The 18,477-nt window shown below is 45.4% G+C and overlaps 1 protein-coding gene across 3 annotated transcripts in view; it reads left to right on the top strand.

The window, feature by feature from the left end:
* The first annotated feature begins 1,124 nt into the window (after positions 1-1,124).
* BOK (BCL2 family apoptosis regulator BOK) overlaps positions 1,125-18,477 on the top strand; it is a 36,961-nt gene continuing 19,608 nt past the window's right edge. Inside the window, exons 1-4 of one of the 3 annotated variants that reach the window (XM_075032309.1) lie at positions 1,125-1,219; positions 3,823-3,949; positions 15,637-16,342; positions 17,221-17,599. In XM_075032309.1, the coding sequence (XP_074888410.1) occupies positions 17,377-17,599 (223 nt within the window). In that variant the 5' untranslated portion in view covers positions 1,125-1,219; positions 3,823-3,949; positions 15,637-16,342; positions 17,221-17,376. Of the gene's footprint in view, positions 1,220-3,822; positions 3,950-15,438; positions 16,343-17,220; positions 17,600-18,477 lie in introns of those variants that run through there. The other 2 variants (XM_075032310.1, XM_075032311.1) reach the window with 2 other exon arrangements.

Below are 18,477 nucleotides of genomic sequence, written 5' to 3'. Positions count from 1 at the left end.
CGTGGACTACAGAGCCCGGCGGGCCGCGGGCGGGGGCACGGCGGGAGGGGAGGGCGGGGCGCCAGCGCGGGGGCTGCTGGGACGGAAAGTCCTCCGGCGCGGGGCCGCGCGGGAGGGGGGAGGCGAGGACTACCCATCCCAGCGGCCCTCGCGCCGCGGGCGGGGCTGCCCCGGCCCGGGCCCCTCCCCGGCGGGGCGGGGGCCACGTTGGGCCGCCGGGCGGGGCCGGGCGGGGCCGGGGCGGGGGCGGCCCCCCTTTGCCCTCCGGTGGGGGCGGGAGCAGCCCCCTCCCTTTGTCCTCCCGGCTCCGCTTCCCACCTCACGGCGCCTCCCCTCAGGCCGGCGGCGCCTCTCGCCAGCCCGCCGGGCCGCCCCGTCCTCAGCCCGCCGCCGTGGCAGCTCTTCTCCTGCCCGCAGGCCGCCCCCGGGAGGGCGAGGGGCCGGGGCCCCCCCCGAGGGGCTGCGGGGATCCCGCCGGAGCAAGGCCGGGAGCGGGGGAGGTGAGGGGCAGGGGGACGAGGGCCCTTTCGTCGCCCTTTTCCCAGGGCTTGCCTCGTGGGGTTGTGTTTTTTCTCTGCGGTTTCACAGCAGAAAAATCGTTTTCACCCGCTCTGTTGCCAGTCAGCTTTAAAACTGGACTTAAATTTTCTTGCCCACAGTTAACAAAACAAGACACAAGTTTTTACCAACCTCTGGCGTGGCTGCCTGCACCCACGGTGTTTGTCGAAAGCCGTTTCTTCTGATGACGGATTTGTGCTGCTTTTGTGAAGAGCCGTAGCAAACGGAACAACCCTGTGACACAGGTTGCTGCGTGGACGGATGGGTCGCGGCTGCATCGAGCAGCCCTCTCCCATCCCTCTGTTTCCCTGCCCCCTGATCGCACCATCCGGCACTTGGAGGTGCTTGAGTGAAAACATCAATTAGATAGAGGCCAGGCATCAAATACCTCTGTAATGAGATAATATTTTTGTATTTAAAGGAACTGTATCTGGGCTGGAGGGTTTTCAACAAAGGTCTTGCCTTTCAGATCCCTGGATTGCTTGAGTTTTGAGTTTATACCTGCAGGACTAACCTTCTAGCCACACCAATGTGTCTGATAAACATCCCTATTCCAGCACAACACCTTCACTTAGGAGATCTAGGAATGCACAGAGGAATCAAAGCTTCCTCGTGAAGCGGGAAAGGAAGGAGAAGGGAGTTCTGCTGCAAGGACCCAGGGGTGAGCCATCCCCTCTCTGGATGCATAGTCCCCATTCCCAAGCCAAGTTTTGCCTGATTGAAGCCTGCTCCGTTCCTGTCCATGGAACTGGAGCCTTTGTTGGAGATGAGGGGATCACATTTGCTTAACATTCTCTCTTTAAAAAAGTAATTACTTCAGAAAACTGTTGTGTTCTGCTGACAGTGTGGCATAAACACTGCTTGAGATAACCCATGTAATACCCTCATAAAAGAGAAATCTTGACACAGAAATCACCCTGTAGGAGGGTAAGTTGTGAGTCCCTGTCTATGTTACTTGGGAATCATCTCACCCCAACAGCTCAGCTCTCCACCTCCTGTCATGGACACTCTTTAATTTAGCCATGTAGTTTCATTCTTGGCAGCAGGCAAGAGGGCAAAAGTCTCACAAAAAAAATGTTTATGTTAATTAACGTGCCAAGTCTGAACATACACCAAAAAGCTGTCTTACTAATCTCACGCATAGACCTCAGGGTGGTTACAGTGTCAGGATAATAGTAGCATGGAGCTGGTAACGACTGCAGGGAGGAGCAGCAATTAACTTGTTTTGTCAGCTTAATTTAGGGTAAGTCTTTAATAAGGGTGATCAGCCTGTGGGATTAGCACGGTATGCCCATCTCAAATTGCAAAAGCTGGTCAGCTGTTCTAGAGCTGGCCCAGAAGCACAGGAGATAGAGGGGATTCGGATGTAGGCCAGTGTTCCTCCTTGTTTGGGGCCCGTGGGCAACCTGCCTCGTAGCAACAGGGTCTATGGATGGGCAGGAGAGGTTGTGTGGGAATTGTGGTCTGGTCACCACATAGAAGAAACCATATGTGGGTCAGTAGCTGGTCACTTTGGTTTGGACAAGTTGTACGTGTAGGGCTGGAGATGATTACTCTGTTGCAAGGCAGTTATTTCTGTTGACTTTCTTGTGTGGGGAGAGAATTATTAATGTGCTCAAAAGAATGCAGAAACAAATTGCTGACCCCGAGGAAGCAGGCTTCCCTGACTTTTCTGTGGCTGTTGATGCTATGTTTGTGTCCATCGCCACCTCCATTTGATTCTCATAATATATCAACTGGAGCAAAAGGAAAATAGAAATGTCTTCTTACACTCCTTGCTCCCCTGTTTTTCAGTTGGTGCTGTATTCCTAGCAGTCCAGCTTTTTTGTTGTTGTTGTTAACATTAGTGACTGTGATTACAGAACAATCATACTACAAGTTGTATCTACGTAATTGTTGCTTCAACATCCAGAAGCTGCCTGTGCATTGCACTGAAATCTGCACCTCCACAGAAAGAAATCCAGTCCCTGCCTCCAAGAGATCAATGTTTTAAAAAAGCCAGCTAAGAAAGTGCAAAGGAGGAAATATTTCAGCTAGAGGAAAGCAGCATAGAGTTAATTACATGCTGGAGTGCCCAGGCCTACAAAAGGTCTGTGGCTTGCTATTTAGGGTTAAAGCTTTCACCTGGCCCTGGGAAGCAGGGCTATGGGAAAGGGAGCCGTTGGCAGGACTGTGTTGGCTCCTGACTCTGGCCATCAGTGTAAGCAGGCAGCTCCTCCTGGGTCTGTTGGGGTAGTATGGAGGACTATCTTGTTCCTGAAGCAGGTAGGCATGAAAGGAGGTATGGCTGATGGAGCAGGCAGCTCTAGGAGCAAAGCCAGCCTTGCTGCCATCCCTTTCTTCTATGCCAGTTCTGACGCTGCTGGTTTGCCTTTTGCTTCATAGCTGTATTAGTAAGTTCTTACCTGTTCTTACCTTCTGCTTCACAAAATTGTAGGAACTTTGTGCTTTGGGGGTTCCTACTCCTTTTCCCAAGCTGATTAAAATTGGTCAAAAACTATGAGCAGGAAAGAGTCAAATACATATGTGTGTAAACATGTATATTTGCTATCTGTGTGTGCTGTACGGCTGCCCAAGCCTGGATGCTGTGGGGAAATAAGGCTAAAACCCAAAGATGGCTGTGTATGTTGTTGGGGTTCCTTCTCACAATAGAGAAGAAATAACTTTTTTAAAGTATTATTTTCAAGGGGATAAGCTGGTTTAGTTAATTTTTTTCCTCCCTTTTCTAGTTCTTTCTGTTAAAGCAGAAGGATAAATACCCAGAATGAATAAAAATTAGGTTAAAAGCTGGTGACAAAAAAATGCAGTATTTAAACAAGTCTTCTGCTCAACACCCCCACCCTGCCCCCAAACCCCACCTTAATTCTGCAAACTGCTTAGAAATAAGCTGTGCTGCAGTCCCCATTCCCAAGCCAAGTTTTGCCTGATTGAAGCCTGCTCCGTTCCTGTCCATGGAACTGGAGCCTTTGTTGGAGATGAGGGGATCACATTTGCTTAACATTCTCTCTTTAAAAAAGTAATTACTTCAGAAAACTGTTGTGTTCTGCTGACAGTGTGGCATAAACACTGCTTGAGATAACCCATGTAATACTCTCATAAAAGAAAAATCTTGACACAGGCATTTACAACTTTTGCCCAATAAGCTGATAAACCTGGCTGTTTCTGTGAAGTCCAGAGAAAAGCGTGAATAGTTGTTACAAGAAACTTCTACTGATGTGTTCTTAGATGTTCTGCTAAAGTAATACAGCCTTTACTTTTTGCTAGGAAGCGTTGAGTGAATCATGAGGGGTCCTGTAGCCTGCTCTCCTGCTGTTCACTGCCCTTTACCAGATGCTTCTGAGAACAAGAAACTCTTCAGTGAGACACCTCAAAGTTGCTTCCTCACTTGAAGGTAAAAGTGCTGCAGTTGTATTAATGTATCCCCACCTGTTGCATGCTTACTTGGGTCAGACAGAAAGTGGGAGAGGATTAAAAATGTGGTAAGACATCTTAAGGAAGGTCAGCCTGGAGCCCAGTCTACTGATAAAAGCAAAGAATGCTGCTGAGTAGATGGCATCTAGTGCCTCTGGAGGCTTGCCCGGAGGTGTAACTATTTATGGCCAAAACATGAGGAAAGGACCTCAAGAGCTATTGCTTTACATCTTACCTGCTCTGGCTTATGAAACTTCCAAGAAAGTGTCTGTTTGTGGTTGGTTCAAGCACTGATAAATTTTTCTGTATGATTTACTCAAAACATCCAGATTTATGTTGTTCAGTACCTCTTGAGAAATTAATTGTGACACTGCTCTCGGGGAGCTGAGCAGAGCGGTATGGTACGGCCTGGCTGTGAGATGTCCTCTGGTCCCTGGGGCGGGTGGCAGCTAGTCCGTGTTTGAGACGAGCATGTGAGCCTGGGGCTGTTGCCCGAGTCCTGGCGCTGGCTCTGCCTGCAGCAGCTCAGGGCTTTCCACGCTGTTCTCCCCCTCCCACACCTGCAGTGGGTCTCGAGAGCCCTTCCAGCACCTTTGCCAGACAAATGGCGCTGTCTGGGAGCTTTTGTGGCTCTCGAGGCTGGTTAAGTGGTTTTAGAAGCAAACCTGGTTTGCTCTTTTGTTGGTGCCACCAGGTGGCAACAGCGCATTGCAGGGCCAGGCTCCTTGCAGGAAGGCAGCAGGTAGCAGCACCCACTCCTGGCAAATCCCTGTTACTCTGCAGCTGCTCTTTCCTTTCCCGCGTGGGGTCACACGGTCTGCCTCCCGCAGCCCTTTGTGCCGGAGCATGAAGTGGTGGTGGTCAAAGCCAGTAACTCAATACTGTTCACTCAGCTTTGACGTGCATGTCTCTTGCTCGCAAAGGAGAAGGGGAGGTGATGGCCGGTGGCTAGATTGCTACCCTGAGACTCTGAGGTTTCCTGCTGTGTGGCCCAGGACAAGTCTGGTTCAGTTTCTCATGTCTACCCTGGGCACAATAATAGCATTTCAGGCACAGCGAGGGTAAAACAGCAGAGAGAGAATTGTGTGTCACAGAGGGTGGCAATGTGCATAGAGATGGAAACAGCTGCTAAGTGACTGGGTTACATGGCAGCTGGATGACATGAGGTCTGGCGCCTCAGCTTTTTCTGTACTGCTCTGTGGAGTCATTATGGGACATTCTTTGCAGCAGTGGCTTATGTACCTTGAGCCTGGAGAGCCCTGAAAAGTGGTAGTACTTTCCTGGTGTAAACAGGGCTGTGGAGCACAGCAGTTAGCCTTAGAGGGTGTGCTAGGTGTTAAGTACCCTCCCTGAAGGTAGAGTTACTCAGCAGGATAGATGGGTTAAAACTTTACTGTAAAAAGTGCAACAGAATAACTCTCTCAATGCTGCAGTTCTTGTTTGGAGAGGAGCTATTTCTAGTTCCATTAGTATGTTGAGAGGCTGAAGTGGTTTTCTGTATTGTACTTCTGGAGATCTGTGATGTGGAAGAGCACTATTGCTGCATTATGCAGTTAAGCTGTAACCCTACAAGAACAGAAAGAAAGTTGTCTTCCTGACAAGAAGATCCTTTTGAATTTGTCGCCTTCTCAAGCTATATGCTTTTGCCCAGTGCAAAGTGGAGCTTTCAAGCCCTAGGAAAGAATGCACTTGTACAGAAAGAAGCAAGAGTTGGACTTCAGCAGCAGTTTTCCTCTCTGCTGTGGGTTATAGTTTGCATCTGGGCTTGGCCACTGAGCTACTGTATACCAGATGCTACTCAAGCTCATGCCAAAACAGTCTTTGCTTGAACTTGCAAGCTTTGTTGACAGTTTTAAATGGGGTTGTGCTCCCCACTCCCCTTTCTTTTTGGTGAAGGTCTTGAATTGCAACAGTAAGTATCTTACCTGAATTTAGCAAAGCAAAGTAGTAGCAGAGAGTGCTCTATATCTAAATTGCTCCTCCCTTTGGTGTGAGGCATAGGGCTGATTCGTTCTGCTCTACCTGGGTGCATCACAGCTACTGATAAGCATAAAGTGATTGCTTTGTTTTCTCAGTAATGTACTGCTCCAGGCCTTAAACCTTGCTCCTTGTAGGAATGCAAGAGGGAATTCAAAGAAGAATCCATACCCTTACAAGATAGATCAGACTGAGCTGGTACTGTAGGTATCTACTTGCTTTGATGATAGGTCTTTGTGAGATCCCTGCTTGTATGGAGACTGCAGTAGACTGCTAAAGCAGACTACTTGCTTTCACACTGTATCGCTACAAATCTTGCAATATTGACTGCATGGGGCTTGCTTTCTGCTGATATTGTGGCTCTTAAGGCTGTCTTGAGTGTTCAGCAAAGAAAGGAGCCTTTATCTCACAATTCTGCTGGCAAAGTGGAATAAGCCTGAGTGATACTTACAGCTGTAAAGCTCGAAGTGCAGCTGACTTGCCTGTTGGCTCAGCACCCCTTTGCTTCCTACAGTGACTAGTCCCTAAATTAAACTAGGGTTCTTCCAAGCCATGTTCCTGTCTAGTGGTAGAAGACAGTTGAGAGAGTTGAGGCTGTTCAGCCGGGAAAAGAAAAGGCTCTGGAGAGACCTTATAGCGGCCTTCCAGTACTTCAAGGGGGCCTACAGGAAAGATGCGGAGGGAATTTCTACCAGGGAGTGTAGTGATGGGATGAGGGGTAACAGGTTTAAACTGAAAGAGGGTAGATTTTGATTAGATGTAAGGAGGAAGTTTTCACTGTGAGGGTGGTGAGGCATTGGAACAGGTTGCCCAGAGAAGTTGTGGATGCCCCCTCTGTGGAACTGTTCAAGGCCAGGTTGGATGAGACTTCGAGCAACCTGGTCTAGTGGAAGGTGTCCCGGCTCATAGCAGGGGGGGTGGAACGACATGATCTTTAAGGTCCCTTCCAATGCAAAATATTCTGTGATTCTATGATGAAGCAGAATCCTGGGCTCTTGCAGACCTCTGTGCTGAGGCAGGAATGTAAGTGGCTAATGTCATTCCTGGAGAGATTTTTGCCTTCCTGCTAGTCTCTTCCAACTACCTTGGAAGTTGTCTGCAGGGGAGTGGGTGGACCCCTGTTTAACTGAGCGACAAAGGATAGGTGCTGGCATACAGTTTATCTGGGGGATGGACCTGGCACTCACTGAGCACTTCAAGAGTGACTCCTGTCTGGAACCATGCAGTACCTCTATGGAAATTAGTGTAAATGCTCCTTGAAACAGAGAACAAAATGCTCTGCTGGAACTGATGGCATGACATTGTGCTTCAGTTACCTACCAGCTTTTAAACTGGAGCTGCTAAATGTGGTTGAATCCACTCAGGAGTTATCCACCCAGGAAAGTGAGGAGGAAGAGATGGCACTATCCAGAACTGCTGGAGAAAAGCAGCTTGGTTTAATTGCCTGCCTATTGCCTGTGCAGATTGGCTGAACACCTGCTTCCTCACCCATGTCCAAACTAGGAACAGGAGTTCCTCAGCTGTAATTCTGGTAAAACCACAGTGTGGTCATACTTGTGTTTCCAAAGATCTCCGCAATTCAAAATGATAGCCTCACTCATTCTTCTGAGATGCTTCTGACCCCTTCTGTGTTCAAGCTTTCCTCTGTGAAACTTCCACTGTGTCTTTCTGAAGCTTTTACTGTCTGAGCTGACCTGCTTTGTGAGGACAGCTCCAATGTGTGGAAGCCACTTGGAGACTCCTTGGAAAGGAAACTCATGGTTTCATTTGTGTATTGAAAACTACAGTGGAGTAAACCCATTGTAGTGCTGATCCCTGGGTGTGAGTTCAGTATGCAAGGTCTTACAGAGAAAAAACCCTCCTTTCTGTCCCCAGGTGACTTAACAGCTGTTATTCCCCTTGCTGACAGGAAATTTTTTTCTTATCAGTACATGTTTTTCATGCCATTAAACTAAAATATAATACTAAATAAAACTAATTTCTCAGATGCATGTTCTTCAGAGGAAAGAACTCCTGTGGTGTGCATCCGAGACACCTTGTGGAAGGGAAAACTAGCAATCTGTGTTTTGTTAAGGAAAGACACCCCTTTGCACATATTTGTCCAGAAATATTTTTAAACAGGAAGATGCAGAGTTACCTGATTGAGTGCATAGTTGCTTGAATTAGGATTCCGAAAAGCGTTTTCTGTCTTCTTGTAAAACAAGAAGGTGCAAAGCTACCTGCTCTTTTATGGCTCTTTCTGATGAGGGGCTTAGTGCTAGCATCAAACTTCTGTTTGTTAATGAATACTTCCTTGGCCTCTGCTGTCTGGACCAAAGCTACCATTAACAGCTCTATCATGTGAGTTTCTGCAAGGTTCAGTGATAATTTACGCAAATTACTTCTTTGGTCTCACACTGCAGTGGCCTGATCTCATGGCTCCTTCTAGAACTGAAGTTCTCCTTAAATCACAAAGATTGTGTTTCTTCTAACAAAATGCTCTATGTATGGTAGTGCCAGCAAGAAATTTTGTGCTGCTTTGGCTTCTCTCCAGATAAACTGGTCTGTGGTTACGAGGAAATGAGAAATCAGACCTTAAGTGAAATTATGCTTTGGGAGTATGCAAGAGAAATAGGGCATATACCCTGCGCAGGTCTGTGTGAAGCTGATTTTTTTGCTCTGATAACTCACAATGAGCATCATCTACTTCTTTTTAATCAAGAAGCTATGTCTGTTAAATGACTCATGCCATACACCTACCCTACTTTCCAACTTCTACTAGAGGGGCACCTGTGTCCCTTAAACAACAAACCTTTGGCAGGAAGCATACAAGACAGCACAGTGGCTACTTGTCTTCCTCATAGAGGGCTGTGAGAGGAGATATGTTTAACTGCTCCCAGTGTCTTGGCAGTAGAGGAAATCTCACTACATGGGAGATTTTCTCGCATTGTTTGCTCCTCTCCAATGCAGCTGTTCTTAAATGTATGATCCAGTTGTGTATGTATTATTTCTCACTGTCTTCGCCACACAGAATGATGCTAAACAACACTGACTCCCTTCCTTACAACCACTAACCCTTCACTTAAAATTACTGAAGTAACTACACACTTCAGCTGTCGCTTGAGTGCGAAACCTCTTTTCCCCAGAACTGTAGTTGTATGTATTTCTACTTCGTTCTTTGAAAACACTTCCCCTAAGTCTAGTTTCACTGACTAACCTCCTCCTTGCTGCTGAGTGACTTCAAATTTAAGCTGGCTTGATTATTGCCGGTGTTTTGCCCCTGTATGACCTGTGGGATGCTGCACTCTTACTGCCAGTTCACCTCCCTCAAGTGAAATTTCTGAAATGTTCAAGGGAACTTTTAGTGCAAGTTTTCACTTAGAGTTTACTCAGGTAGGTAAGTAAATATTTCATAGAATCATTTAGGTTGGAAAAGACCCTTGAGGTCATCAGGTCCAATTTAAGCCCTTTCTTTGCTGTAAACCAAAAATATTAGAGCTGTGAGCATCTGTTGAAATTCTGAAGTAAAGCACAGCAGAGTGGTATGCGAATGTCTTGCAAAATATAAGCAACCAGCATTGCTTATGTTGAGGTTGTTCTTCAGGCTTTTTGTGAAAAGTAATTTGTCCTGACCAATATGTAGTTGATTTTTTTTTTTCCTTGCCTCTCTGGCTCCTCATAATCAGTTTACAAACTGAACTAGCTCAATAAGAAAGACTTCTCTGAGACTGCAAATTCTCTGAAGTTTTGACTTTATTCCCAGAAAAGGCTATTGGTCTCGAGCTGCTTATTCATTTCAACAGTTGACTCAGTTCAGTAGCTGAATAAGAAGTGTTCTATGTTGTTGTGGGGTTTTTTTGCCTCAGGTGCCTTTCTGCATTCTAAAAACCTTTTCAACTTCATATTTGCAAGTTTAATTTGGCGCATAAAGACATCATTTTATTTCTATATTTTTAATTGCATTTGTGTGAATGTTCAAGGGGCATACACTAGCAACATGAATGTAGAAAATACCCTGGACACATTCAGATTTCTGATTTCTATCAGCTGTAGAATTGCTTAAATACATATCACTTTCTTCCTTTATAGCTGAGGAAAAAAAGCATAGCATTGAGCTGTGTTCAGATGCAAATGAACAGGTCTTAATTCCTGCAAGTCTGAGACTCACCCTCTCTTAGAAACAAATATAAACCCAGATTAAAATCAGTGACCTCAAACAAGATTTCCTGCTTGCTGATTCTTACATATGATTAAAACTGACTTGAATCACTTTGAAGTGGGTCTGCCCTCAGCATCTTTGGCAATGGCTTTTAACATCTGGCCAGTTATTTTCTGTTGCCATGCCAATGCACAGTGCTAGAGTCTGATACACTGGAGGAGATGTGCAGGCTGCGCAAGAAGCAGGGCATAAAGAGCTTCCTGGCCCTTGCTGAACTAATGGTCCAAGACCTGTAGCAGGTCTTTCCTGAGAGCCCAGAAAAATAACCAGGATGCTCTGTGAAGCCTAGGAAGGGACCACTAACGATGATGGTGGATTTTGCTTTTTCCCTGAGCAGGGGTGGCCGTATGTATCACCCCGTCTCAAACGTTCAGAGCAGCTACTTGCACCCAACTGCCTTTCAGAGTCATGTCAACACTGGCCCAAAGGTTTCCAGCTGGAAGTAAGGGAGATAATGGATTTCAGTCAACAAATGTAAGTTAACCCTGTTTTGGACACCTACCTGGTCAAGCTCATGTTTCAGCCAGAAGGAAGGAATTGCTGTTGTCCTGGCTATTGTATGTGCCTGATTTAAGTATCTCAGTGTCAGGTAACAAAAAGTTGCCTTTTCTTTTCTTTTTTGTTTTTTTTTTTTTTCCTCTTTTAGCTAAAGTCTCTTCCATAAGAACTCATGAAAGTTATCATCTTAAAATTTCTGGGAAACCCAGACATGCTGAGCAATTGTTGCTCTTGTGGAAGGATCTGCTGATTACCTTGTCAGGATTTCTCTGTCTTCTCAGTGGACTAGGAAGCTCCAGATCACCACAGCTGCATTTTTATGTGCAGAAACAATACTAGTGCTATAGTTTCATGGACATTTGTCTTGATGGCAAAGTGGAAATTGTTTCCTTCTGCTTGTAGCTACGTTGGTTGTACTAATACAACTCTGTCTGCAGATGTGCTTTGGATGGAAGGTTTATCACATATGAATGAAAAATAACCAGCCAGCTCCTGGAACCAGTCCACAGTGCTAGCAAACACAAAATTACAGCAGTGCAATTAGGAAGGACAATTTGGGAATGGGTATGAGCAGCTGGAGGTGAAGGTTGCTTTAGCTTTCGGCTGCTGCTGAAAAAACCAGCCCTATACTGCCCCACTGGGTAAGAGGGGTCAATCTTGTTAACCAAAGCAGTCTTGAAGAAAATTTTTGTCAACATGGAGTTCCACAAACTCTTGAGGTGTATCAAGTGTGTAGAAACACTTTGCTGGTAGTCAGGGTGGAACTGCATCCTAACGATTGAAATGTTGCATGGCATAATCAACTGCCTATGAAGGAATCATGTGCTCTGAATTTGATCTGTGCTGACTAGAGACATCAGCCTACCCGCCTTGTCTGACAACTTCAGAAGATAGGATTTTTTAAAAGCATAGTTGCTGCCCTGCACAGCACTAGAGGCTAAGACTGAAGGACCTGAAGAGCCTTTCTGAAAGTCAGTAAGGGTTTAATTAAAAGTAGGACTACATTCTGGATATGCAAAATTTGAGTGTAAATCCCTCGGAGCCTGTTTAGGGCATGAAGATGTGTGCAGGATAAAGACTGCTGCCTTGTGGTTATCCGATCCAGCAATCCATTTGCCTGTGTAGGACATGTCTGTGCCCCAGCACATGTCTCAAACCAGCAGATAAATGCGTCAGAGCTTGTAAATGCTGCTGAACCAGTGCAGAAGTGCCTGCACTCACTTCAGGCTCTTGAGATTTCAGGCTTATTGCAGGCAGAGGCAATTGCCTGTCCACATGCACGTGTCCTGCGTGGAAGTGATTCCCAAACCTTGTGGGTGATCAATCGCTAGAATGAGACAAAGGCTCATCCTCTGCCTTTGTGGGTTAGAGCTTGAAAGGGAAGAGTTGTCTCTGCTCTCTTGGGGATAGTGACCTCATTAGCGGTTTTCTGCCTTTTCTATTTTGGTGGTACAGTATGTAAATATTTTATTTGTGTTTCAAAACAAAGCTATAGTTGTTGGAACAACTTAAAATTTCTTATTTCTTTGGTGTGCCTGCTGCCGCCTTAGCTTATGAATTGATTGGTTCAGTAAAATATGTAATTTTGAAGCAAATTAGAGGATATGAAACAACCAAACCAGTTACATCTACTGTTATATCTAATTAGGTTCTTAAGCTGACAACGCAGCCTCATTTAGTCCTAGATTTAGCTAGAAGCTTCTGTTTTACAGTGGGCAGCTGCTGGCTTGATACCTGAGTAGTAATACTTGGTTACAAGTAGGGACATTCTGTGACTCAACTCATAGCACTGCTTGCTAACATTCAATTCCTGCTACAGTTTCCCCTTCAGCGTGTTTGTACATCAGTTCTGGAGTACGCCATGTCTTTGTTCTGTCTTCGTCAAAACATACTTATAGCAAGGAAGTTGTGTAGAAGCAGTGGTAGTGAGCATGGCAGTGGGTTCAGAGAAGAAAACATTGGGTATCAGTGATAATCTATGCTGACACTTAAGTAATGGATTGCTTGCTAAACTGGATGCATTTAAGTCACTAGACCCGTATCCTCATGAAGGAGAAGAGTCTAAAGGCCATGGAAGAGGAGTTCACTGTGATACAGCCTCTTTGGTCTGGCACATGACACTTGGCACTGCAAAATCCTGCTCCAGGAATGATGCTCCAGGGTGATCCCATCATGCAAGTAATACAAGTAACTGCTTGGCTTCCAGGAGGCTTTGAATCAAGCCCTTTAGAGGCAAAAGAGAGGTTCAAAAAGCCTCAGTGTTTTGCTTGGGTCCCATTAAGCTGCTACTTCCATGTATTGTTTTCCTGTTGCAGCTGGCAAAATATTTCTGTATAAAAAGAAGTGTTTCTTCTAGCCTCCCTGTTCCTCCTGTATGGCTTTGCAGCCTAAAGCCTGACATCATAGGTGTTTTCGCAGTGGTAAGTGATAACTTCACAAACACAGGATTGAAATATTGCTGCAAAAATCAGACAGGAAGAGACAGCGGGTGACATAATGCAAAAGAAGGTTCAGGGATGGTTTGGTGGAAGGCTTTGGTCTGGTTACAGTGCCAGTGTTTTGCCAGAGCATCTTCTCTCTAAAGGGAAACCTCTTGTAGCAGGCAGGGGCTAGCAGGGTTGATTCCCAGGCTCTCTGGCTATTAACTGTGCATCTCTGGCATCCCACTGCTTCTCTAAGTCCTTGCTCTGCAGGGGTTTTAGAACATCGGATCTAAGTGTTACAGTGTATAGTTTCTGCTGGAATTGTAGGCTGTGTGAAGTGGCTGGGATTGGCACTGTGAGGCGAAACAAAACAATATCTCTGACAAACCAGGCTGTGTGAACACAAGGCTGGAAATTACCTCCTAGGGCACTCAGGGTTATTCTCGTGCTATTGTAGGAAACCATATAATGCAGACCCTTTCGTAAGCTTAGTGGGCTCACAGTTAGCTAGCTATTTTGCTTCCACTGCAACTGTTAAAAGGCCCTTCCAGAGACTTTTCTAATATTGAGCATAAGCTGTCTATGTTTAGACTATTGCTGTGTGCTTGCTGATGTGGGTTCTCCAGCGTTTGTTTCCACTTGACAGACTTATAAAACACAGTCATATCTCTGTGGTCCCCTGGTTTTACTAAATGAATGCTCCAAGCTGTTTTGGTCACCCCATCTGAGATAGGCAGGAGCTGTGGTGTGGATCCTGTTGTTCCAGCCAGAACACTGTCATGCCAGTAATAGCTACACTGGGAACAGTGGGTTTGGGTGATATAAGGTGTTTCCACACTGTTTCCTGATACTCCCTTGCCACAAGGGTTTTTCCAGTATAGATCTAGCCTCGAAGTGTTGTAGCCTAAACATACTATGGAAAAAGAGGCTCACATTACACTGACAGCTCCTTGGATTGTAACATGCTGTTCTTTGAAATATGCTGTGGTTTCATCTATTTTTACTTATAAAGGTATCTTTCAGTAGGAAGCTGTATTTTTAGTGTGCAAATAATATAGGTAGAATACCATGCACTATTGGGACTTTTTTGTACAAAGTTTGGTTTATTATACACAGCCTTCATGTTTCTAGTTTTTGTGTCTGCTGCAGGGTGGAAGTTGAGGGGGTGCTGCATACTGTGACAGTCGGGCAGGGAACACGTGGGATGGGTTTGGCACCTGCGGAGAGCTGTGAGGCACTGTGGCACTTGCATATTTGCCAGAGTTCTGGGAAACATTATCATTAGTTAAGCAATACTGATATTTAAGCATTCATCTTTGTTTCAGAGGCCTACTGAATAGGGGCAGTTTAAATAGGACTACTGTTTCAAGCTGTCAGCTGCTGCAGGAAGCTATGACATAATTTTTAATGATTTTTCAGCCTTCAGAGTTGCAGAGGCAAAAATATGATTTTCCAAGAGACCATCAGGCACGCTATTCAGAGAAGGGGTGGGTTGGTGATGGGCAGTAGCACAGGATCTCTGGAGTCTTGATTTCAGCTTCTATGGGATGGGCCTCTGTCTATAGCGACTATATTTAAAATTGAGGAAGGCTAGTGGATAACCCCAAATTTCTCAGAGAATCCTTGAGCAAATAATTCTGGTGCTGGAGATGCACAGTCACTATTGCCATCTTAATATGATCGTATCAAGCTAAGCTGGGGTCCCCAGCTGACTACCACTGCATACACATACTTCTCCTTAACCCAGCTCCTTTCCCAGGAAAAGCCGGGTCAGAAAGAGGATCACGTTGCTGGAGGGAGAAGAGACTTTACCACTGCCCCCGTCCCAATGCAGCAAAGCAGTCTCTAGCAATCCAGTTAATGGCAGACCAAAACATATGCTCTGTGATAAGCCTGTGTGTGAGTTGTGTGTTGGATGCTGGCCAGAGTATTTGCTACATCATACAATAAGGCTTTTTCACACGGTTCATTTGTTCCTTTTTATCTCTCAGTTTTGCGACTGGCAGTGGTGCAGGTTGTGCTTGGGGTTTTTTTGTGATCAACACCTTGGAGAGGTGTACTCACCTCTGTTTTTTTTCTCAAAGGTGACAAGCAAGGGATGACAACAGTTACTTCTTGCTTCTGACCTCCTTTTGGAAAGGCTGTATTTTGACCATGCCACATACCCAGCTGTTAATCTACAAATTCCTATTTGTTGGGGACAATTTGTGTTTGGGCTGGTAGAATTTCTTGTCTGCAGGAAACTTCAAAAACTTCTTTGGTTTCAAATCATAACACAAAAATCCAACATTTGTATGTGGTCTATTGAGTTGAAATGGTATCACACACAGAAAAAAAGCTGAGCATTGTGGCTTCAATATGATAATGTTGCAACAAGAAGTTGATGTTAAAATTAATTTCCAAGTATGTTGGAATTGAAATTGAAATGTTTTCCTTAAACCTTGTATGTGAGTTTTCTTAACACACTGAGATGAAATGGACATGTTCCTGCAAAACACTTCATTCTGGACAAACTCTTTGCTATCAGCAAACCCTTTTTTTTTTTTTTTTTTTTTTTTTCTTTTTAACCAGACTCCTCGTAGTTTCGGGAAGTGCAAGCACCCCTGGCTTTAGCCCGCACCTGCAGCTCTCTTTGTTAATCACCTCCATTGTTTTGGACTGAACTAGCCCACTGCTGAAGTATGACATCCTGTAGTTGCCCGACTCGGCTACCGGCTGAAAACGACCGGCCAACATCAACTCTGCAAAAGCCGCTGTGGGAATTCACCCGCAGCTATTATTCCTAGTTCAGCGGTGCGTTCATTGCTCCCTGTTACATGGGGTAACCTGCTCCTGAAATTCTGCTCTTGCCCTCACCCCTGAGACAAGTCCTTGAACGAAGCCTCTGCGCGCTTGCAGTAGAACAACAGAGAACCTCCTTAAGAGAGAAGAAAAGGGAGGAGAAAGCGTTGCTCTCTGGCTATAGCAACCCCACCTCCCGGTTATTTCATCTTCCTTACAAGGCTAAAGCTAGAAGCTTTCCCCTGCCGCCTGGGTCTTTTAAAAGCAGCAGAGCAAGCCCCGAGGATCCTGGTGGAGCGGAGGATGCGAGGCTGAGGGCGATGGGGAAGGAGGCACTGGTGGGAGCCCTGCGGAGAAGGCTGGGGCTCTCCAGAGAAGTGTGACTGTATCCTACAGAATCCTAAACCAGGTGTTCATTGATGCAGATCTTCCAAAGAAACAGGAAACCAAACCCCAAAAGAAATCACTGAGGGGGGGGAAAAGTGCAACATGAGAGGTAAATATGTTTTTCATTGGAACAAAGAAAAATAACTGGCTTTATTTTGTTTGCAAGTTGTGATTGTAAGTAGATGTCTAAAACTGGGGACTGAAAAATACTAACATCTGAATAAAGACTGGTCTGACTGACTTCAAAAGCAGCACTGGGTTAAAAAGTCAGAGCAACAGATGAATTCAGGTGCCTCTGAAGAAATTTTGAATTTTCTCCTTAGGCAATCATACCTGGAAACTTTTTTTTAAAAAATCTGTTTTTCTGTTTTGCTTTCTCTGCTATTGCTAAAGCTTTTTGGAAAATGGTATGCATGTTGCTTTGGAAAAAAAAAAAAGACAAAGAGAAAAAGAGTAGCAGAACCAAAATCTAACCAAAGAGTGTGGTAAACTGTCTCAATACAGACATTTCAAATGCTCCTGTACCCCTGTTCTTGCAATAGTGCCATTTATTCAGAAAGATCCACGACCTATTGAGCTGGATTGTCTGTTGACATCTGGTTGAGGTTACTGTAGCTGGTATTTGGGATTCAGTATTTTTTCCAGTTTAATTGAAACAAGCTGAGATTGTCTACACATTCTATAATTGTTTCCATGCTCTGACCATCTAGTCTCTCTGAAGGGTAATTCTAGGACTGCTGAATCTGAACTGGAAAAGAGGAAACACCTTGACAGGTCAAAACTGCAGCCTTTCTGTGGGTCATATTGCCAGTGAAAGTCAGAGTTGCTGAGAGACGGAAGATTTTGCCCCTTGTCTGTAAGATGCAGAGACAGATGTTTTGCAAATATGATACTACTGGCTTTAGCGTAACTATAAGGTATAATACTTGGGCTTCTGATTTACAGCTTTGCAATGCTAGAGGAGTTACAGATGCTTTTATTCACCAGGTAAAATGAAAAACTGGCCTTTTGAGAATAGCTGCTGGGAGCTGTAACAAACCAAGAGACCAGAGGATTACTACACAGCTCCTGCAGATTCTCATCTAAGGCATTGGCTCAGCCTTCCAGCAAGTGTATGCTGAGGTGTGGGTTCAGCAGCCAAGGATGGAGGTGCTACGCCGTTCCTCAGTCTTTGCTGCAGAAGTGATGGAGGTTTTTGACAGGTCTCCCACTGACAAGGAGCTTGTGTCCCAAGCCAAGGCTCTCTGCAGAGACTACATAAATTCAAGGCTAATTCGAGCGGGTGTCAGCTGGAGCAAACCTGAGTGCAATGCACCAGTGCCTGGTGGTAAGCTGGCCGAGGTGTCCGCCATACTACTGCGACTAGGTAAGTCCCTGCAGGTATGGGTGGGAACTGAAACTATATGGAGCAATTCAGACTAGACTAAGGTTTGTGGAACTGATGAGTGCCAAGAGGCTTTTCATGTGATGATATAGAGGTTTTTCGTCTCTGCTTTGGGCATTTAGATTTGGTTTTGGTGATCTTCCCTAAAGAGCTCCTTTACTTGCACTTCCTCAGTCCCTTGGAGCACTGCTCAGCACAGTGTTTCTGCAGAGCTACTTTTTTTCTGAGGACTTGCAATAACTTAAAAGCATGATGCAGTCCAAGAAAGCCCAACAGCAAACTAATTTTATCTGCATAAAACTCCAGCTGTGTAACAGTTTTCACAGTAGTTTCACTAGTCTTTCTCAGCTTGGCATTTTAACAAGTCTTGCAGTGTTTTCTCTGGATGCAGGTGACTTGGCTGCTGTGATGCAGCCCAAGCTGGCATCTAGTAAAGTACTGCTACCTCTATACTTGGGCTTCATCCGTTGCTCGCCCAGCCGCAAGAACGTTTAATTTGGGGGTAGTTGCTTAGATCATACGCACTGGAGATTTGTAAAAGCTGCTTTTCAATGACAGTGTGTTGACAGTGTGTTTAATTTTCCTTTGCCTACCTTAATCATTCAACAAGACATGAGTTTTCTTGCTTTTTGTTGGAGCAAGAAGGAGTTGGCTGATGTTGCCTGGCTTACACTGCCATTCAGTGCCCAAACTAGCCAGCCCCCTTCATGGCCAGGTGACTGCCGGGGCTGCAGGGAGAGCAATTTGAAGGTTATGCCTGTAGGCTGCTTCATGAAGGCATGCTCTGGATTGTGCTTGTATCAGGAGCACCCTCTAAATGCTGACAGTTGCCTGGCCTTTTGCTTTAGGTTTTAGCCTCC

This window comes from Buteo buteo, chromosome 7, assembly GCF_964188355.1.
Source record: "Buteo buteo chromosome 7, bButBut1.hap1.1, whole genome shotgun sequence".
Taxonomy (NCBI): domain Eukaryota; kingdom Metazoa; phylum Chordata; class Aves; order Accipitriformes; family Accipitridae; genus Buteo; species Buteo buteo.
This window is presented reverse-complemented; position numbering and strand designations above follow the sequence as displayed.